Source organism: Erinaceus europaeus, chromosome 15 (genome assembly GCF_950295315.1).
Source record: "Erinaceus europaeus chromosome 15, mEriEur2.1, whole genome shotgun sequence".
NCBI classification, from domain to species: domain Eukaryota; kingdom Metazoa; phylum Chordata; class Mammalia; order Eulipotyphla; family Erinaceidae; genus Erinaceus; species Erinaceus europaeus.
In genome coordinates, this window is record NC_080176.1 from 38,041,687 (window position 1) to 38,065,136 (window position 23,450).

At 39.2% G+C, this 23,450-nt stretch overlaps 1 protein-coding gene across 1 annotated transcript; it reads left to right on the forward strand.

Moving 5' to 3' along the window:
* Window positions 1–2,445: 2,445 nt before the first annotated feature.
* Window positions 2,446–22,801, forward strand: HRH4 (histamine receptor H4). Its single transcript, XM_007528423.2, has 3 exons — window positions 2,446–2,693; window positions 11,486–11,649; window positions 21,524–22,801. The coding sequence occupies exons 1-3, from the start codon at window positions 2,504–2,506 to the stop codon at window positions 22,319–22,321; spliced, it is 1,152 nt and encodes a 383-aa protein (XP_007528485.1). The 5' UTR covers window positions 2,446–2,503; the 3' UTR covers window positions 22,322–22,801.
* Window positions 22,802–23,450: the final 649 nt, after the last annotated feature.

The following is a 23,450-nucleotide window of genomic DNA, read 5'->3' on the forward strand; positions in this document are numbered from 1 at the left end:
GATTGAACCTGAGAGTTTAGAGCCTCAGTTATGAGAGAGGTTCTAACAAATTTTATTAGTATCTACAATGCTACATTTGCTGTAATAGGATGACCATGGATCCATGGAATAATAAAAATCAGTCATAATAACATACCATTATTCTGACCTCAACAAAATCTACTTCTCATAGGAGTGTAGCTTACAAAGCATGTCTTTGTTATTCTGAGTGTCCTAAAAACACAACTAAATTCCCTTTTGATTACATGGTTTGATTGGTAATGTTTCCTGGGGAGATGTGTTCCCCACTGAGGTTCATCTATGCTCCATGGGAAACAGTCCAGTTGTTTCAAATGTGTGCATTATCCATAAGTTATGTTATAGTCAAGTAATGGTCAACACTCAGCGACAGCACTAACTTGTTAATGTAACCTCGGTTGACTGTATTCTCCTTCACAAATTTCTTTAGATTGGGTAGCTTATAACTTCCACACTTGGATTATTGTTTTCTTCAAATTTTGAAAGCCTTTGGTCATTATTTGTGTGTATGTCTTCTTGCTCCTTCTTCTTTCCTTTAGTTACTCCTACTAGACATATACACACTAGGCAACTTGAAGTGTTTTAAAGCTTAGTGATACTTACCATTGTTTATTACTATTTTTAAAATCCTCTTTAATTTTGAGTAGTGCATTTTTTATTTTGTGTTTTTACTAGGCTACAAACTTGTAGGATTACAGGGTATAGTTCCACATCACACCTACCACCAAAGTTCTGTGTTCCCACCCTCCCATCTCTCAAAGACAACCATGGTAGTTTTTACAAGTTTTAGAAACAGTTGCTTGCTTTGTGTGTGTGTGTACAAGTTCATGTGTATAAATTATCTAAATTTCACATATGAGTGAAATAATCCCATAGTTGTTTACCTCTTTACTTATTTTGTTAAGCATAATCACCTCTAGTTCCATCCATATTGTCCCAAAGGACAAAATATTGTCTTTTTTTATTGCACAGTGTTACTTCATGGAATAAATATTTCATAATTTCTTTAGCTAGTCATCTATTGATGGGCATTTGGGCTACTTCCACTTTTTGGCCACTGTGTATAATGAAGCTATGAATATGAGGGTGCATATATCTCTTTGGATGAGTGTTTGTCTGTTTTTTGAGTGGATGTCTAAGAGCGGAATATTCAGTTCATATGGTAATTAAATTTTTGTTTGTTTACAGACTCTCTATACCATCTTCTAAAGGGGCAGTACCAGTTTGCATTTCCACCAGCAGTGTAGCAGAGTTCTTTTTTCTCCACAATCTCTCCAACACCTGCCATTCCAAGTTCTGTTGATGTAGGCTACTTCCTCTTCCTCCTCAGATGAAATATTCCCCTCTTCTTTCTCTCCTTTTCCTTCTTCCTTCTCTTCCTTCTCTCCTTTCCCTTCTCTCCTCTTCCTTCTCTTCTTTTCCTTCTCCTCCTCTTTTTTTCTTTGCCTGCCTAAAAATATTTATTTACATACTGTTACGCCTTAGCCCTCAATTCCATCTCCCCATCTCAAGTATTTGACTAAACTCCCTCAGGATGTCTCTTCTCTGCTGTGACCTGGAAAACTCAAGATACGTGGCCGGGGCAACTGCAGTGCTCACTCATTTTATCCCCTCTCCCAGCTGATACATTTTCACTGCCAGCTAGCCAGGGTCTTGAAAACCATTGTTTCATGTACTCTGTCCTGCTTTTGTTTGTTTCAGGTAAAATGATAAATTCAGCCCCTTTAGTCCAGCATGCTCAGGAGGGAATACTTAATATATATTTAGTTTTAAAAAGAAATATTTCCTTGGCATCCCCAAATGCTAGAACTAAATAGTTTTCTGGTCTCTTCTTCTCTTGAAATTAAATATATGTCTTTCTTTAAAAAAAAAAAATCCCCTCATTTTAGCCAACTTTCTTACCTACACAATGTATCAGTAATATTGCACATGTTATATAGCATTGCTTTATTAAAGAGAGATAGAGAAATCATATCAATATGTTAATATAAAACTTTTTACTGTCAGGACTCGGGCGATAGCGCAGTGGGTTAAGCGCAAGTGGTGTAAAGCCGCAAGGACCAGAGTAAGGATTCGGGTTCTAGAGCCCGGGCTCCCCACCTACAGTGGAGTCGCTTCACAAGCGGTGAAGCAGGTTTGTAGGTGTCTATCTTTCTCTCCCCCTCTCTCCATTTCTCTCTGGCCTATCTAACAATGACAACAATAATGACTACAACAATAAAACAATTAGGGCAACAAAAGGGAATAATAAAAAAAAAATTTTCACTGTCTTAGAAATGACACTTGCAGTGTCAGTTAAAGGGAAATTGCTACCACAAGTTAGCTTTATCAAGAATCAGGAAGTGCTATGAGATCAGCTTTAGATTTTGAGAAAGATTGTGATGAGCAGCAGGCTACATATTTTAGATGTTCGACTAGAAAACATTTGCCAGAATTGTCTTGCTGGATTGATTTGCTGTATTGAACTCCATCATCATCTGATGTGATGCCAGATAATAGCTCGGCTCCTTTGCTACCAAGCTCTCACATTACTATAGCATTTTTAATGAGTTTAGTTGCTCTTGCTATAATGCTAGGAAACGCCTTGGTCATTATAGCTTTTGTGGTGGACAAGAAACTTAGGCACCGAAGTAATTATTTTTTCCTTAACCTGGCCTTATCTGACTTCTTTGTGGGTAAGTTACTTATACTTAAGATAATCTTATTCAACTATAAGTTTTTAAGCAAACTTTTAAACCAACTTTTGCTGTTTCAAGAGATTATGGACTGGGGATGACTGAAAACAGAAGGTTTAAGGAGTAAAGTTCAGAGGGAGCTAATGACAACATAATGAATGATATATATATATATATATATATATATATATATATATATATATATATATATATATATGTATATACATATATACACATATAGTCAGTTTTATAGGTAAATATTTACAATGGCTTATTTTATGTATTTAATAATTTTATGTATTTAATATTTATGTATTCAATAGGATAGAGACAGAGATAAATTGAGAGGGGTGAGAGAGATAGAGAGGGAGAGAGACAGAGAGACACCTGCAGCCTTGCTTCACCATTCATGAAGCTTTCCCCCATGCAGGTGGGCACCAGGGGCTTGAATCTGGGTCCTTGCTCACTGTAATGTGCATGATTAACCAGGTGTGCCACTGCCTGGTCTCTATAATGGTTTATTTTCTTTCCATAGAAAAATCATTTCAAAAATGTGGTGAACATGCTTTAGTCAAAGAGTTGTGTTTGAAAAGATTTTGCTAGGTTCATTCCTACTCTTCCTTAAGTGTGTGTAATATCCTTATTGTCGCAGTGTTGTACCAGTAGGAAATAAGGTTATTCTAAAAGTCAGTACAGTAATAAAATGGGATATGGTATAGAAGATTGCAAAATACACACAACACTAAACTGCCTTGTATATAACAGAGCACCATACTATTACATAATTACAGGAGATCACAGAAGTCACATTAACCTTTCTTTGAAAACAAGCACTTTGCAATTTTGTTTTTCACTTTTAAGTTTCTTTTAACATTTTTTAAAAATATTTTTTATTTATCATCTTTATTTATTTGATAGAGACAGCCAGAAATCAAGAGGGAAGGAGGAGGTAGAGAGAAGAGAGACACCTGCAGCCCTGCTTCACCACTCATGAAGCTTCCCCTCTGCAGGTGGGGACCAAGGGCTTGAACCCAGGTCCTTGTGCACTGCAATGTGTGTGCTTAACCAGATGTGCTACCACCTGGCCCCTTAACATTTTTTTTTAATTTCTGTTTTTTGATGGTGCCAGAGATTGAACCCACATTCTCATGCATGTGCTGTATCATTGAACAATCTTCCTTGGCCAGTTTTTCATTTTATTTTGTTATTTAAGTGACTGGATACACACACACACACACACACACACACACACACACACACACACACACACACACAGGGAGAGAGAGAGAGAATTACATTACCATTACATTATCCATGAAATTCTACTCATTTTTGTCTTTGTTGCTTTTTTGTGCAGTGTTATCAAGTGTGCAATGAATAGCATTGTGTGTAGAGATACAAAGCACACACTGTCACTTTAAGATATTTTATTGAGACTAGGTGGTGACATACCTAGTAAAGCACACATGTTACCATGCACAAGAGCCTGGGTTCAAGTGCCCAGTCCCCACTTGCAAAGGGGAAGGTTCACATACATGGAATAATACTGTAGGTGTATGTCTTTCACTCTTTCTCCTCCCCTTTTCTATTTCTCTATGTCTTTATCAGAAAAGAAAGGAAAAGGGGGAAAATGGCCACTTGAAATGGCGGTGTTGCCTTGTAGGCACAGTGCTCTAGCAATAACCTATAGTGGAAAAAAAATGGAGGGGGAGCTGGTGGAGGGCTTTGCTTGGATACCAACAGTGGTAGACTGATGAGGTTGGTGGTTATTGAAGGTCGGGTGATGGTGGCAACTTCTTAAAACAAGGTAATCAGTTAAGTTTTCCCTGTTCATAGATAGCATTTCACAAAATATTTCTCTATAACTTCTTCATAGCACAAGAAACTGGTAGCATTTTTACCTGCTTATGAAATAAGTAGAACATATTAGTAAAAAAGCAAAGCAATAAGTAGAACTTATTTCCAAACTGGAGTCAGTCATCCTAAACCCTAATACTACTGCTTTCTAAACTAAATTTATGTGATCTTTGAGGTCTATTGTTATTATTCCAACAATGCAACAGTGTTCATAATATCTTTACCAAGGGTTGATTCCATCTCAAAAAAATTTGTTTTTCTTTTTTCTTTTTTTAAATACCAGCAGGATTATTGCTGGGGCTTGGTGCCTGCAAGATAAAACCACTGCTCCCAGAAACCATTTTTTTCTCTTTTTTCTCTTTTCTATTTTATCTGAAAAAACAGAGAGCACCCAGGACCTTAGGCCTGAAGAAAAGTAATCTACTGTTAAGCTACTTCCTGGGCCCCTCCCCAGCTTTAATTGTCCCTTCCTTTCTTTTCTTTCTCCCCTTCCTTCCTTCCTTCCTTCCTTCCTTCCTTCCTTCCTTCCTTCCTTCCTTCCTTCTTCCCTTCCTCCCTCCCTACAGGGTTATCACTGGATTCTGTACCTGCACTGTGAATCCACCGCTCTGGACTGTAATAAAGCACAAATTTAGAAACTACACATCTGTCACGCATGTTCTCTTGAAATTCATTTTTGACCTAAGCCTCTTGAACCCCAGGAAGGAATTCTTCTTAACTTTTCTTCTTCAGGACAGAGAGAAATTGAGAGGGGAAGGGAGAGAGAGATGGGGAGAGAAAACCACCTCCAGAACTGCTTCACCATTTGTGAAGCGTCCTTGCTGCTGGTAGGAAGCTGGGAATTGAACCCGGATCCTTCTGTTAGTCTTAGTGCTTAGTACTGTGTATGCTTAACTGGGTGTGCCACTGACTGCCCCATCATTTTCTTTTAAATAAATATTAATTATATTTTTATTATAATATTTTATTTATTTTAAATTTCTATTGGGGGATTAGTGGTTTACAGTTCACAGTAAAATAGTTTGTACATGTGTAACATTTCCCAGTTTTCCACATAACAATTCACCCCCCACTAGGTCTTCCTCTGCTGGATCCTTCCTATTTATTTTTTTGTAATCTGAGAGAGAGAGAGAGAGAGAGAGAGAGAGAGAGATACAGGGAGAGGAGGGTGGGCGAAGAACCAAAGCATTACTAAGCTCTGATTTATAGTGGTGCTGGGAATTGACCTAGGACCTCAGAGCCTCAGGCATGGGAGTCCTTTGCATAATCATCAGCTATCTTCTCAGCCCTTGTTTGTTTGTTTATTTATCTTAATGAGGAATGAGGGTATTCAGAGAGAAAGATAGACAGAGAAGCAGTGTTCAGCTCTGGTCTATGGTGGTGCTGGGGGTTGAATTTGGGATTTCAGAGCCTCTGGTATGAAAGTCTTTTGCATAACCATTATGCTGTCTCCCTACCTAAGCTTAATTGTCATTTTCTAATGGGAGGTGTCTTTTTTTTTTTTTTTTTGGTAGTAGTTTCCAGGTTACTGATTGTAGAAGCATTGTTGGACTGGGGCAATTTGAAAACAAAATTATCTCCCCTGTCCTCACCTATGCAGTAATTGTTTATTCTGAAGAAGGCACTGGGGTACTGGAGCTATAGCATTGCAAACAGACAAAAATGTCTGCCATCACTGGGCTTTTCTCTCTTACTGGGAGCAAGAGTAGGGAGGTAGCCAAAAAGTAATGCAAATAAATAAATGCAACTATGGTATTTTAGATGTAATCACTGCTACTGAGTAAAGTGTAGCAGGGACTAGAGAGAAAGTGTGTGGGGCAGTGAGAATATATTTATTTTATTTTATTTATAAAATAAAAAATATTGACAAGACCATAGGATAAGAGGGGTTCAGCTTCACACAATTCCCGCCACCAGAGTTTTGTATCCCAGCCCCTTCCTTAAAAGCTTTCTTATTCTTTATTCCTCTGGGACCCAGGGTCATTACAGGGTGCAGAAGGTGGAGAGTCTGGCTTCTGTAATTGCTTCTCTGCTGAACATGGGTGTTGACATGTTGAACCATACCCCCAGCCTTTTTCTATCTTTCCCTAGTGGGGCAGGGCTCTAAAGAGGTAGGGTCTGAGAACACATTGGTAAGATCATCTGCCCAGGGAAGTCAGGCTGGCATCATGGTTGCATCTGCCAATTTAGTGGCTGAAAAGCAGAGCAATGTGCTTAATAATTAGGAACCTAAAGGTAAGAATATAGCAGTTGAGATTTGGGGGTCTCCATTTTGGAAAACACTAGTGGGTCTATTTTAGGTATATTCCAAGGGGCCCATGACTTTACTAGTTTTGGCCTAAGCCTGACAACTAACATGCAGGTGGACCAAAGGTATTGTTTGGGGAGATGGAGCCAGAGTTGGAAATGGACTAGAAATCTGGATCAAGGAAGAGAATAGTTCCCAAATATTGTTAACTGTAAACCCCATTGATTTGATCTGGGACCCATATTCAGTGCAGGAGCCTGTGTAACCTCTGCATCCCTGTAGGTATGAGCTCACATTTTGTGATCATAGCTAGAAGAATGCATTTTAAACTTCATGGGTTGGGTTTACTATGAGATAAACATTTGAGTAAACAGAAGGAGTTTTTTGGGGAGAAGGATATTTCTTCTTCTTCTTCTTCTTCTTCTTCTTCTTCTTCTTCTTCTTCTTCTTCTTCTTCTTCTCCTCCTCCTCCTCCTCCTCCTCCTCCTCCTCCTCCTCCTCCTCCTCCTCCTCCTTCTCCTCCCCCTCCTCCTCCTTCTTCTCCCTTTATTGGGGGACTAATGACAGCAAATACAATAGTTTGTACATGCTTAATATTTCTCAGTTTTCCACATGGCAATACAACCTCCATTAGGTCCTCTGTCATCCTTTTCTAGGACCTGTACTCTCCCCACCCCACCCACCCCAGAGTCTTTTACTTTGATGCAATACACCAACTCCAGTCCAGGTTCTGCGTAGTGTTTTCTCTTCTGATCTTCTGTCTATGAATGAGATCCTCCCATATTCAAGAAGAAGGCTATTTCATGTCCAGGAACAATTAACAGCAAGAATCAGAGATGGAAGAGTGTCAGTATATTAGAGACCACAGTGTCTGGAGTGGAGTGGAGAGAAGAAAAGAAGAGAAGAGAGGAGAGGAGAGGAGAGGAGAGGAGAGGTGAGGAGAGGAGAGGAGAGGAGAGGAGAGGAGAGGAGAGGAGAGGAGAAAGGAGTAGGGGTGGGCAGGGCATCTTGGATGTTCAAATCTTACAGGATCAAGCAGAAGTATACTGAATCTCTTGTAAGTTAAATGCTATATAAATTGGCTACTAAGCTTTTGAATATGACTTCTCTTTCATATAATTTAGAAAGTAGATGAAAAACTTCATTTAATTCACATCCATCTCCTGAATCTTTCAGTCAGTACAATTTGTAATAGAGTTGATTACTAACATTGAGCTCCTCATCTTCATTATGTGAAAGAAATGTGTGTGTGTGTGTGTGTGTGTGTGTGTGTGTGTGTGTGTGTGTGTGTTTGAAAATACTCTTCTTGGAAAAATTGGAAGCCACAATCTGGCCCAAAAGATAAACTGTCTCAGGAGGCAGGATATTGTTCACCAGGTAGAGTGCAAATTTTATTGCATAGAGAACCCAATTCCATTTCCCTCCCACTGAATGGGAGTGCCACATAAAGCTGAAGTTTTATAAGCAGTGGAACAGTACTATGATGTCTCTCCTCTCTCTCTCTTGCTTTACATGGAAAATTAAAAAAAAAAAGTTTGTCTAGAGCAGTGGAATCATGCAGGCATGAACCTCCAGTTAAGCCATGGATGAGGGAAAAAAAAATGTCTCATGACATTTAAGATATTTTGATTTATCTCAGGTGACCCTGAAATATTCTTCACTTTTTCACACACACACACACACACACACACACACACACACACACACACACACACACACACACACACACACACACACACTGCGATGGACGCTACAGCGGAAGAGCAGCAGGAAGGATCAGGGAACTCCGAAGGCAACCACCTGGTGGGTCAGTTTCGGGGTGTCTCCCTCCTTCTCCGGCATGGTGTCCTCCAGGGGAAAGGTAACAGGCTGGTTCTTTCACGCTCACGACAGGGGTGACACGAAGTAAAAGACACCAGGGGACTCTTAGCGTGAATCTAGAAACTGAGTCCTTAGAGTCCCAGAATCCTAGAGTCCGTTTATTGGCAAAGTGGACATGAGTTAAATAGAAAAGCAATGAAGGTAATTATTGTTGCAATATGACAGAAATTACAGGTTTCTTAACAGTCAGCATGCCCCTAAGGTAGGGGGTTGGTATGACAGGAATTGATGAGATACAAGACAGTTATTTTCCATAACACAAGCAACTTAATTATCCAAAGGTATTTGAGAGAAGCATAGGGGTTAAACCCATAGGGTGAGACAGAGAGAAGATGGATATAAAAAAGCCATATAGTTTAGAATTTCTCTTGTCTGGGCTCTGAGGTGTGTGATGAAGTGTGTGATAAGGTGTGTTCTTCTGTAATCAGAAGGTGACTTTGAATAAGTGAATCTGCAGCCATGTGGCCTGCAGTTAATGGAGGGAAGTACTGGGGTATCTGTGGGCCTGAGAGTCAAGAAGGAAAGAAGCAAGTCTGAGTTTCCCCCTTATGCTCACCTCGGTTGAGAGAGACTTACCAAGAGGTTATCTTCTCAGACCTCCATCCAAAGATGGGGGTGGTTCTCCCTAAGCTCTATCAGGCTCACCCATGTTCCCAACAGGTCAGGAGTCAGCGCAAGGGAGAACAGAATACACCACACTCTGTTGGAGGGTGAATCTGAGCTCAATTTTTATTCATCCAGTGAGAGTTTATATATCTTTCAGTCTTACATAAACAATATCTGAAACAGAAAGTAAAGCTCATTTCTTGATTAGATGACCTTGTGGTTTTACAGAAATGTTGTACTTCATGGGGTGATGCATTTCTGAGTAATAGGCTTAGCAGATAGTAATTTATGTGGAGTTTTAACATATTTCATAAGAGGAGGTGAGTAAACATTATTAAGAATTTTTCCTAAAACTTTATGTATTTGATGACTCATAACTTTGTCCACCTCATTTCCCATTCATTTGTATCTAATCTGGGAACAAGGACTGTTCATCCCCGATTACACGGCATCATTACCATGTACATAATGAAAACAATAATCAGAGTTTCCAATTTAGATCTGCTCAGGATGCCAAGACCCACTCCCAGAATTCTTCTTCTTTGAAGAGAGTTTTCTGGGGTGCTGACCCTGTCAGACCCGTCGTTCTGGAGTTGAGTGGGGTGTGGCATACACACACACACACACACACACACACACACACACACCTTTGTGATGGAAGACAAGATAAAAACAAAACAAAACAAATACTTATTTATCATTAAAATATAACTGACACATGATACTAGTCAGCAGTTTCACCTATGTAGGCACTGGCCACTCAGCTCTTTATACCTGTGATGATTACTCCCCATACTTGTGTATAAAGTGGAGTACTAAGCTCTGAATCCACTTCTACTAGTTCTCATACCATACCAGTTTACACTCAGTCATCTCACATTGGGAGAATGCAGGCTTTCTTTCTAACTCCTCTTTTTCTTTCTTTGTTTCTTTCATTTTTGTTGTTGTTCTTGTTGATTCAGTTCTCATGAAAAATGAGAATTTCTGCTAAATGTCCATTAAATTGTGAAGATACTCAATAAAACAAGATTTCAATTGAGTTTCTACTTCATAGGTTATCTTCCCAGAGAGTAATGCTGTCTGAGATGCCAATTAAATTAAAAACATCTACAAATCTGCCTATGAAGGCAATGCATCTAAATCATTTTTCCCCCCACAGCTAAGCAGTTTCTGTAATAGTCAGGGGGTTCTAAAATCACTTTGCAGGAGTTGGGTGGTAGTGCAGCAGATTAAGCACACATGGCATAAAATCACTTTGCCTGGTTTCTATGTCAGTCTTTCACTTAGTTGTTGAGTGGATCTTAGGCTAACTATATTTCCTTTTGAGTTTTGTTCTCTTGGTCTGCTAACTCAGCACAGTACTTACCTCACAAAGTTTCTATGAAGAAACTATATATATATAAAATATTCATGGAAATTGCACATTTTGCTTCTTATTAAAATTAAATGTGTGAGACACTGATCAACTCTAGATATTGTGAGAAATAGAAAGGTTGATTTACAACAAGATGTCAGTCTTCTGAAGGGCCTCTAGTGTCAAGGAAAGGCTAGGAACAATGTCATTACTTAGATCAAGTGAAGAATGAGAGGTAAATAGACTTTTTAGTAGGTGAGAGAAAATATGTTATGAGAAGAAAGGATATTGTTGGCAAAGGAAGGGAGAGATATGGAAACTGGAAGTGTGTTTTGGTGTGGATCATGGACATAAATGGTATAACTGAAAATAGATGGCAGGACCCAAAGTTAACTTGTAAAATAATAGAAACTCTGTAAGATATGATGTTCATTCATGAGTTGTTATACATATGATACCTAGAGAACATATAAAAATCAGCTCTGGGGCCAGGTGCTGGCACAGCTGGTTCAACACACACATTACAATGCACAAGGACCCAGATCCCCATCTGCAGGGGTAATGCTTCACGAGTGACGAAGCAGGGCTGTAGGTGTCTCTTTCATCTTCTCCAAATTTATGTCTGTCTTTATCTAGTAAATAAAACATTATAAAAATCAGTTCTGAGTTTATCAGTTAAATGCCATGAATTTCTAGTGTGTGTGTGTGTGTGTGTGTGTGTGTGTGTGTGTGTGTGTGAAGCTATTCGTGTTCCACTTAGTGGCATTATCATGTTGTACACTGCTGCTTCTTTTATCACTGGTAAGTGGTATTTTTTTTTTACTTGTATTTATTTTCCCCATACAGGTATGATCTCCATTCCTTTGTACATTCCTCACTCACTCTTTGATTGGGACTTTGGAAGCAGAATCTGTGTCTTCTGGCTTATTGTTGACTACCTTTTGTGTACAACATCTGTGTATAACATTGTACTCATCAGCTATGATCGATACCAATCAGTCTCAAATGCTGTAAGTCATATTATTAATTTATCCTTCTTCAGCAAATGATATAATGGAGATTTTTGTTCTAAAAACTTCTTCATACCTATATTAATTTGACAAACCTTAGATGAACCCAATTTCCAACTTGTATTCTAGCAGAAAGTATTTGCTGGTTGTAGTGAACCTCTTCTGAGTATGATTTGGGTAAAGCATCCCCCTCTGTGCCATGGAAATGAAGGACTTCAAAGGGAATCCAAGGCAAGTTGTCAGAAGTGACATACTGAGCTTGTGGATAGGATGAGTATAAGGTTCATAGTAGACATATTTGTTTCATTCCTGGGATACTAGAGATTTGAATATTTTTCCTTAAGGTGGAACTTAGCAAGTCAAGAGACTTGTAGACTTGTTTCTGGTCAAGGGGAAAATCTATTTGGAACTGTCAAAGAGAAAAAGATGACATATAGTGAAGGTCAGTTATATAGCAGTAACTATCAGAAAGATAAAGTTCCCATGCCAGCTTAAGAATCATATCAAGATAGACAGACTGGGAGTATGGATTGACCTGCTGACGCCCATGTTCAATTACAGAAGCCAGACCTTCCTCCTTCTGCACCCCATAATGATCCTGGGTCCATACTCCCAGAGGATTAAGAACAGGAAAGCTTTTAAGGGAGGAGGTGGGATATGGAGTTCTGGTGGTGGGAATTATGTGGAACTGTACCCCTCTTATTCTATGGTCTTATCAACATTTCCATTTTACAAATAAATTAAAAAAGAATCATGCCAAGAAATTCTGAATTTACCCAAGTATTGGAATATTCTCGTTAGTCAGTCAGTGACAGTTCTTAAGCAAGTGAAATTGATGAAGAGTTGAGAAAACCAATCTTGTGTAACTAGGGGTGACTGGGGGAAGGGAGTTATAGGATTACGGGGCACGTGGTAACTTAATCAAAAGAGAAGTTAACTGTTCTCTCATAGGAGAATCTATACAAGATGGTAGGTAGGCTTTGCTCCAGAATTAAGACTAGTGGAACAGCTTTGCACTCTCTAGGACGGGCTCAGCAAACTCACATAAAGGATCATCTAAGTATTCTCAGCTATGTGAAATATTTAGTCTCTGTTGCAATTGCTCAAATCTTTTGTCATAGATAACATGTAAAAAATTCACTTACGGGTGTTGAAGTCTCCTACTATTACTGTATTGCTGTTAATATATTGCTGTAGCTCTTTCAGTAGATATTTGATGTATTCAGATGACCTCTCCTTGGTTATGTTATTATTATGTTAATAATTGTTAAGTCCTCTTGATTGATTGATCCTCTGAACACTAAGTAAAATCCATCGCTATCTTTTCAATTTTTTTATTTTAAGGTCTATTGTGTCAGATATGAGCATAGCTGTTCTTGCCACTTTTTTTGTGTCCATTAGCTTGTATGGTAGTTTTTTCCCTTCCTTTCATTTTGAGTTTGTGTTTGTCTTGTTGAGTTAGGTGGGATTCCTGCAGACAACATATGGTTGGGCTGTGTTTTCTGATCCATCTTTCTACTTTGTGCCTTTTAATAGGTGAATTCAGGCCATTGACATTTATTCATATCAAAGATTGAAGATATTTTAATGCCATTCTTGTAGATTTTTAGAGTGTTCTGATATATGGCATATTTATGGTGATCTGATTATTTATAGGAGACCTTTCAGAACTTCTTTTAGGGCAGGCTTAGTGATAATTAATTATTTCAATGGCTTCTTGTTTGTGTTTTATATACCTCCCTCTAGTCTGAATGACAGTCTAGCAGGGTACAGCAATCTTGGTTGAAAGTCTTTCTCATTGAGCACTCAGTAGATATCTTGTCATTCTCTTTTGTAGTGTTTGTGTGGAGAAGTCTGCTGCTAATCTTATGGATTTTCCTCTGTAAGTGACCCTTGGTTTTTCTCTTTCAGCAGAAGGTGAATAATTTTAACTAAGTAGTGTAGAATCATGAAATAATTTTCCACTCACATTTTATGGATGAAACTTAGTTGCACTACCCTATAATCTGCAAAAGAAGTTGGAAAGTTCCAGTTGAGCTGCCCTAAGTCCTGGGAGAATGGATATGGTCAATTATGTCTAGCACTTCTTATTGGGTAGTTCACTGACACCAGAGTCCACTACAATCTGCACTAGACAGACCCTGGAGAGAACTCAGATCAGTTTGAATTAGCAATTTAGATGCTTGTGATATCATGTATTTCAAGCTTTAGGTCTTATTGAGTCATGGAATCAATTACTTAGGTTATAATCAGTCAGTCACCTTTTATAGTGAAAAAATATGAAAAGGAACCGAGTAGAATAAAAAAATTTAGAGCATAAAATACAGTAATTTTTGCATAATAGACATATTTATGGATACTTTTATTTTTATTATAATGTAAAATGTATTATTTATTATTATATTTAGTTTTTGATAGGACAGAGAGATTAAAAGAAGAAGGGGTTTTAAGGAAAGAGAGAGACACTAGTACTATTTCACCACTTGTGAAGCTTCCACCTTTCAGTTAGGGACTGGATGTTTGAACCCAAACCCTTGCTCATTATAGCATGTGCACCACCTCCTGATTGTTAATACATTTCTTATTTTAAGTTGCACTCAACATGTTTGTTCTAATCTATCGTCTTCCCTATTCATACTTATCTAATTTCTGTGATGCTGGTACCCTGTGCATGTGTGATTTCGCTGATTCCACTTTGACTGTTTTCTTCCAGAAAGGGAGATAAAGAAGGAAAGACAGCAAGTGGGAAAGAGAAACAGAGAGAGAGGAGAGACAACACATCACCAGAGCTTCTCCAGGTGCATGTAGTATTAGGGTTCAAATCTGGATTGCATATATAGCAATATAGAGATCCTACTTGGTGTGCTATCTCTCTGGTCTAATTTTTATTTAGATTAGAAAATATTACTGAGGGAGATATATATGTGGAGAAAACCACTATGCCATTTTATGTGGTGTTGAGGATCAAACCAGGGTTGCTCACATACTCAGCATGTGCTCTCCTGTTAAGCCACCTCTCTGACACCCTCCCATTTGCCATTAAAATGTTTCCTTTTTTGGGGGGGTTAGTATTTGTTTTTTTTAACTTTCATTCAGTGTTGTTGGAACTTCCTTCACTGAACTGCCAAGTTCTTGAGTCCACCACTGGTCTGTAGGCAGGCAAGGAACAGTCTGCTCAGTTAGCAGTGCTTAGATGATGTAGAAAGATGAAATCTGTTGTTGAGAGGGAAACCAGGTACATTTTCTTCTGGTATTGCTATAAAGAATTCCCATGGCAGTGCAGATTCTAAACTTGATGAGGGCTGGGTCAGCAAGACCCTCCTCAATCCTCCCCACCCACATAGAGTTGAATATGTAAAGACATTCCATACTTGAATGGAATCACTGGGAGATGCTCAGACAGAATCTGTGTTGTTGCTGGATAGGAGTTCAAACATAGCTGTGTGTGTTGAGATGAAAAACTTGGACGGCATTTGGAGTTCTTAGGAAATGGTGACTCGGAAGTTGAGCTCAGGCGTTTGAAGTTAGAAAAGACAGGGCAGACTGGTGGGCTGGTTTGAGGAAGGGCAATTTGACAATAACACTTGATTATATCACTCAGACAAGTTTTCTTGAAGGCAGGGGAAGTAGAATTAAAATATACATGAAGATTAGAATATTTCTTGCAGATGAAGAAAGAGTCTACACAGTAGAAGCAGTAGAAGCAAGAGTATGAGACATGTTGCTTCAGGAGGACTGCCTAGTTTCCCAGGGTGATTGTAACACCATATATTGGGTGGCTTAGGTGAACAGATTCTTATTATCCACATTTAATTCTGGAGGCTAGAAGCCCCAAATAAGGCATAGGCAGGGTCCTTCATGCCCTCTCTAAGCCTTAAGACAAGCCTGTTCAATGCAGTTTTTAGTTCTTGGTTTCTCTTTTGCACCAGCCTTGGTGTCCCTTGGCTTGTCAATGCATTACTCTACTGTCTCCATTGTCTCATGGTGCTTTCTTCTGGGTCCTTGTCTTTTATTTATAAATACATCAGTCAAACTGGAGTAGGGCTTAGTGAACTGTCGTTAAAATTCGGAGGCTCCAGCTGGCCGGGCTAGCTTCACGGGCAGGTAACAGAGATGACCAGAGACATACGGCTCGGCACGGAAGCTGTATTTCTTTATTCAAGAACAACGATTCATAAACTAAACCAAACTAATCACCAAACAGAACTCTGCTGCCTCTTTCCCCCGCGGCGGCGCCAAGCACTCTCTAACTCTGGAACTCTGGAACTCTCTCGGGGTTCCTTGGGGCAGGGACAAGTGGGCTGCGAAACTAGCAGGACTGAACCAATTTTCTTGGTAGGGGGAGAGCTAGAACAACCCAATGTAAAGCATACAACAGTGAATCCTACTGAATATGAATATCTCAGGATTTCACCCTATCATTCATTTATTTTTATTGCTACCAGGGTTATTGCTGGGACCAGGTTTCTGTACAACAAACCCACCACTCCTGCTGGCCATTCCTCCCTCTTTTTCTTTTTACCTGATGGGAAGAGAGAAATTAAGAGGGAAGAGAGAGAAAAAGAAACACCTGTAGTCATGCTCCACCACTCATGAAGCTTCTTTCTGCAGGTGGGGACTGGAGACTTGAGCCCCTTTCCTGGCACAGGGTAATGTGTGTGTTCAACTGGGTGCATCTCCACCCAGACCTTTGGTAAATCTTTTTGTGGGGAAACAATTCAAACCACCAGTCTTCTAAAGTGTCTCTGAAATGCCATTTCACTATTATTATATTTTTAATATTTATTTGTTGTTTGATAAGACAGAGATAAATTGAGAGGGGAAGGGGACATAGAGAGGGAGAGTAACACATGCAGTACTGCTTCACCACTAGTGAAGTTCCTCCCCTGCTGGTGAGAGGACAAAGGGTTTGAACCTGGGTCCTTGTGCATAGTAACATGTACGATCAACTAGGTGTACCACCACCCCATCCCTCTCCTCATCTCGTTATACCAGTATATATAAATAAAATATATAAGTAAATTATATATACTAGTTTATATAAGTAAAATATACCAGTAAATTTTAGCGGCTTATTTCTCACACAGAGAGAACCAATCAGCATGTATCTACTTGGGGTAGGGAAGGAAGTAGGACAAAAGAGTATCTCTTAATAAATGGATAGGATCTGCAGTGAGTGACTGCTGGGCTACTGATTGATTTCAAGAAGGCCACTTCAACTGGTTTGGAATTGAATGCAAGAATGCTTGAGCTGTCTATCTGTCAAAAATACTCTCATGGAAGAAGAAATGGCGATGTCTTCTCAATTCCTATAGATGTCCACTATCCATTTGACTTTATGCATAATAGAAAAGAGATCCTTTTCTAGCATGGTTGCATCATATCATTACAAAGGCTGAACAGAGCAATTAAAAAATTAAATGCAGTTTTATGACCATCTGGGTATTGTTACTATCTCTATAATCATTAGATTTAGTGCAAGAGATGTGTTAATTAGTGGTGTGAGAAGCAGAAGGCAAAAAGAGGGGGAAAAAAAGGCTGTCTTTCAGAGTTTGTGGTCAGCACCATATGCATTTTAGCTTAGCCTCAGAAATAACAGCAATGTTAGAAAAAGAAAACGCCATTTCCCTGTAGTTTTAAAAAATATGCTACTAGCTTTTTTTTTTTTAAACCAGTTTCCTCTTACCTCTAGTCAATTAATTGGTGAATCCTTTCCAGCATGTCATTTTAATCAACAAAAACCTGCTCTAGGCAGTGTTACATCCTTTAATGAAAATGGTGAGTCTGGGTGGTAGTGTACCTGGTTGAGCGCACATGCTACAATGTGCAGGGACCCAGGTTCAAGCCCCCAGTTCCCACCTGCAGAGGGAGAGCTCTGCGAGTGATGAAGCAAGGTTGCAGGTGTCTAAATTTCTCTCCATCTCTGTCACCCTCTTCTCTCTCGATTTCTGGCTGTCTCTGTCTAATAAATAAATAAATAAATAAATATATTATCAAAAAATTAAAAATAAAATAATTTAAAAATGTACTTGAAAAAATATATATATTCATTTCCTTTAGAAAAATGGCAAAGCAGATAGAATGAGACTTAAAAAGTCAAAAGAAAATCTACATTAGAGAGGGTGGAAATGGAGACACGTTCCAATTTCATATTTGATCTTTTCTTTCTTCGTGAGTGAGGAAGCTAGAGAAAAAGGGAGTGTTGGTGTTGGAAGGAGCCTCACTGAGGCTCAGAAAAATAGTCTCAGGATGCCCTAAGAAATGATCAATCAGTTCACACAGTTTTCTCTCGAACATGCTGGCTGGTCTTGGTTGCCTTTAGATTTCTTCTTTAAAAATTTTTTTTTTCATTATCTTTATTTATTGCATAGAGACAGCCAGAAATCAAGAGGGTAGGGGAGATAGAGAGGGAGAGAGACATCTGTAGACTTGCTTCACTACTTGTGAAGCTTCCCTCCTACAGGTGGGAACTGGGGCTTGAACCTGGGTTCTTGAGCATTGCAACATGTATGCTCAACCAGGTGCACAACCACCTGGCCCTGCCTTTATATTTCTTATACTGGATCTTTTTCTTCTAAATGTAACATCTCTATTCTCTATTCATACAAGATTTTGAAATACTGTCAGCATTTCTAGTGTTTTGTGCTGTTATTTTCTTTCTTTTAGAAATATTTTCTTTATTTACTGGCTAGAGACAGAAATCAAGAGGGAAAGGAGAGCTAGAGAGAGAAAGAAGCGAGACATCTGCAGCACCACTTCACCTCTTGGTGCCACCTTCCCCTGGAGGTGGGGGTCTGGGGCTTGGATATTATTTTCGACTTGGCTTTATCCTCCCCATATTAATCATTATTATGTGGCTTTTTAAATTTAAAGTGTTTTTATTTTCAGTTTCTGGGGGATTTTTGAAGTTTTATCACTCCCAACAGACTCCCCTTTACTCTAAATTTTAGATAGATAGATAGAGAGAGAGATGAAGACAGATACTATAGTATTGCTCTGACATTTGAGAAGCTTCCCAGGTGTTTCATGTAGCTACCATGTGGTTCTGGGGGTTGGTCACTGTGCACTATACAGGGCCATCTACTTTAAACTTTATTTACAAATTTCCCTAAATTGAAGGGCCATAGAATTTACTACCCCCAAAGACACCACTTTGGCATGAGGATTATTTTTGAACAATTGAGAAGTAGATGTAAGAAAAGCCCTTCCCTTATTTACTTACAAGGAGGACACAGATATGAAGAGGATGTCCCTCTATTTCTCTACTGTAGTTAAGCATTAGAGACAACTCTCTGCCTTTACTTGCCACTAGAAGATTTCAGGCTTTATTTCAGGTCAGGTTCTGGGATCAGAATGCAATTCTCTCTCTCTCTCTCTCTTTCTCCCTCTCTCTCTCTCTCTCTCTCACACACACACACACACACACTGCCTAGGAGCATGCTCATGTCAAGATTCCAACTTGAGCCCCTAGCAACACAGAGGAGTAGTATCATGCATGACAAGTACTGTGGTGTCTCTCTTCTCTCAGTCTTTATATGTATATACTTGAAATTAAGAAATAAAAGAGAAAACAGAGTTCACTAGGAGAGGTGGAACAGCATAGTGTGTGAAGGCCTAACACCTCAAAAACAAACAGAAAGATAGACTTTCACTTACAAAAAAACCCCAAAAAACAAAAAAAAAACCTGTCACTGAGATCACACGGATCTGGAACATTTTTCACAGCAGAGTCACAGACCCTCTGAGACTGATCACTGCCATTTTGGCACAATGATTGTTGGTTGAGAACACAGGGATAAGAAGGTTTTGTAATGCTTGGTAATATTATAGTGTTTATTTCACAGAAGGTATAAATTTATTTATTGTGCTTTATCTTCTTGGGAGTGATAGCATTTTTTTTCTCTTTTTGGTCCTACTTTGAAGTCTACACATAAACTCCGAAGTTGATTCCTACTGAATATTGGAATCAGATAAGCAAGAGGCTTTCAGACTTTGTTTTTCACTGTAATTACAGTGATAAATATAGTTAACATTGCAATTTAGTGTGTGTGCACACGCATGCCCCCCACCACTTCTCTCCATCTTTCTCTCTGCCTTTTTTTTCTCTTTTGCTTTATATGGCAAATTTTATGTTATGCAACTTTTACCAAGTTAGGAATATATATATATATATATATATATATATATATATTACTATATCTTATACATTACTATAAGATGATAAGGTATTTCCTGTTTTAAACCTCAGCGTCACATTATGGAGGAAATGCTGATTTGCAGGATTGCTGTTACAAGGATGCATTTCTATAAGATAGACTGTAATTCCCCTCCCACCAAACCATTATCCTGTTCCATCACAGGGATCTAGATATCCCTCCACCCCATAGTAATCTTCCTTTGCTCCTTCTGTGTCCCCAAATCTTCTGTAATAGCCTACTGTCCACTGAGGATTCACTCTGTATGTCTATTTGCTTTGCTTCTCAGATGCTACCTGTGAGGGAGGTCGCCCAGTATTTGTCCTTCCTGATGTAGTTCTGTATTCTTAAAGCAAAGGTTTCATCAAAAAGCACAGTGTGTAATGCATTCTGACATGGACTATTATTTTTTTAATTTTAAAATCTATTTTCCCTTTTGTTGCCCTTGTTGTTTTTCATTGTTGTTGTAGTTATTAATTTCAACTTTGTTAGACAGGACAGAAAGAAGTGGAGAGAGGAGGGGAAGACAGAGTCTAGGGGAAAAAAGACACATGCAGACCTGCTTCACCACCTGTGAAGTGACCCCCCTGCAGGTGGGGAGCTGGGGGCTCTAACCGGGATCCTTATGCCGGTCCTTGTGCTTTGTGCCACACGCGCTTAACCACTGCACCACTGCCCGACTCCTGACATAGACTATTCTAGCTCATTAATGCAGTATCAACCAAAATCATGACTACCTGCAGATTGAGAAACCACCAAGAAAAGGCATGTCTAGCAATTCAAGTTAGTGCCTGTGAACTGGGAGAAATGGCTATCATATTCTTTTTTAAAAAATTTTGTTAAATTATCTTTATTTATTTATTGAATAGACAGCCAGAAATCAAGAGAAAAGGAGGATGTTTGAGAGGGAGAGGGACCTCCAACACTGCTTCACCACTTGTGAAGCTTTCCCCCTGAAAGTGGGGACCAAGGGCTCGAACCCAGGTCCTTGCGCGCTGTAATATGTCTGCTCAATCAGATGTGTCACCACCTGTCCCAGGCTATCTTATTCTTGATAGTGGCTTTAATTCTTTCTCTCTCCTTACCTTTCTTCCTCCCTTTCTCCCTTCCTTCCTTCCTTCCTTCCTTCCTTCCTTCCTTCCTTCCTTCCTTCTTCCATTCCTTCCCTCCTTCCTTTTCACCAGGGTTATTATTGGGACTGTTCCTGGCAGCCATTTTTTAAGTTTTTATTTCCTCCCCTTTATTTTCTCTTTTTCATAGAGACAAAGAGATATTGAGAGGGAAAGGGGAGATAGAGAAGGAGAAAGAGAGACACCTATGGCACTGCTCCACTGCTTGTGAAACTTCCCACATGCAAGTGGAGATCAGGGGGCTTGAACCTGAGTCCTTGTGCATAGTAATATGTGCCCTCTACCAGGGGCATCACCACCTGCCCCCTTTAGTATTTCTGTAGTGTTGGAAGTGTAATTTGAGGGGTATAGTCTTCCTCTAGAAAGTCTGTATCCTGGTGTGACCCCTACTGGAATCACACCCTCTGACCTGGTCCACATCATGGTTCCCAGATCCAGTTAGTGCCCTCACTTGTTTCTTATTTCAGAAACCCCAGGTGGCCTGTGGTATGCTTGAGGCAGTCAACATATATTCATTGCACTCAACATATTTAACTTTCTCTCTTCTAGGTATCTTACAGAACTCAACACACTGGACTTTTGAAGATAATGTCTATGATGGTGGGTGTCTGGGTATTGGCCTTCTTAGTGCATGGGCCATTAATTTTAGTTTCTGAATCTTGGAAGAATGGGACAGAGTACTGTGAACCCGGATTCCTTTCAGAATGGTATATCCTCACCATCACGTCGTTCTTGGAATTCTTAGTCCCAGTTTTCTCAGTGGCTTACTTCAACATATATATTTATTGGCGTCTATGGAAACGTGGCAATCTCAATAGGGTGCAAAGCCACCTCAGTCTCTCGTTAGCCTCCACCAGTAACCATGGACACTCATTTAGGATTATAAGATCGGCTGCTACTGAAGCAAAGGAAGCAACACCATCCCCTTATTCTGTGAGACAGGGAAAAAAGAACAATATCTGGTTTTCCTTCAGAAGCCACATGAAGCCACATGCTTCCAAAATGACTTCCCTTTACCATTCAGATTCTGTGGCTTTTCAGCAGAGGGTACACCTGGAACTTCTCAGAGCCAAGAAACTGGCCAAGTCACTGGCCATTCTCTTAGGTGTTTTTACTGTCTGTTGGGCTCCCTATTCTCTGTTTACAATTGTCTATTCAACTTACCACCCATATCAGCATCCTAAAACAGTTTGGTATGAAATCACATATTGGCTTCAGTGGTTCAATTCCCTTGTTAATCCTTTTTTGTATCCATTGTGTCACAAGCATTTTCAGAGGGCATTCTTGAAAATATTCTGTGTGAAAAAGCAAACTGGACCATCACACAATCGGTCACTGTCCTCTTAAACATAATTTTCTTGTTCTAAAAAGTTTTAATATTACTCTCATCTAAATGATTGTGATCTTGTTTTCATCTTGACCTTCTTACTATGCTGTATATAACATTGTAATACTTAAAAACAAAACAAACAGAAACCTGAACATCAATGGAAAATCATTCTGGTGAATAATAATGACATACATGGACAATAATAGTTTTGGCAAAGTCATGACCACAAGAGCACTGTAATTTTCTTAGTCATCAACTTTTCCCTATCATTTAGATCTTGATGTAACGCTGATTGTCAATAATTTTTCTGTGTTCGGTGTCACTTCTTTTTTTATAACTTCTTTTTTTTATTTTATAGTGATGAAAATTTGTCAAGTTTTAAAATCACTCCCTAAAATATACAGAAGAAAAAGAGCCATGGTGCCCTCCTCTTTGGAGACAGAGTGATGAACCAAAATTTGTGATAATCACATGGAGTTCAGTTGATAGGACCAAGGAGAGAGGATGGTGAGGTGAAAGAACAGAGTATACATAACTCTACATTCCTAGGGTCAGAGAGATAGGAGAGGAGTACAGAAATTGCAGGTTCGATCCCCAGAACCCCAATAGCTAGAGCTCACTGGTGCTTTGGTCATGTAAATGCATACTTTTTGATCCCAGAAAAGGAGTAAGTTTGAGATGATGGAGAAAAGAGCAGACAATTGCAGCTCTCAGTGGCCTTCAGGAAGCCATGCTGGAGATCTGGCTCCTTACATTAGGAAGGTGATGTTCTGTCAAGAATCACCAGTGGGTTGAAAAGATGCCTCCTTTCTCAGCTTTCACATCCACTGAAATATCTCTGTGAGAAAAAAATGAAATAAAGAGAAATGTTAAAATCATCACTATGTAGTTCATCCTGGTAGACTGGTGTAACTTTCACATAACAGTTATCAACAAGATATTTCTATATTTATTTGATGCTCTTAACATAGGTGTCCAGTCTTTTCCACTGCAGCACACAGAATGTAGGTTCCATCTTACTGATGAGACATCTTTTACTAGTCTGGTAAACTTTTGTACTTTTATTTATTGTTTCCTAGTCTTTGTCAAAGCATTTCACTTTGGTTTCTTGGTTAATTTCATCTTCTAGATAAGACTTTATTAGTG

Coding starts and splice junctions, on each gene's coding strand:
- HRH4 (XM_007528423.2), top strand. CDS start 2,504: ATGCCAGATAATAGCTCGGCTCCTTTGCTACCAAGCTCTCACATTACT. Junction 2,694..11,485: donor CTTATCTGACTTCTTTGTGG/GTAAGTTACTTA, acceptor TTCCCCATACAG/GTATGATCTCCATTCCTTTG. Junction 11,650..21,523: donor ACCAATCAGTCTCAAATGCT/GTAAGTCATATT, acceptor TCTCTCTTCTAG/GTATCTTACAGAACTCAACA.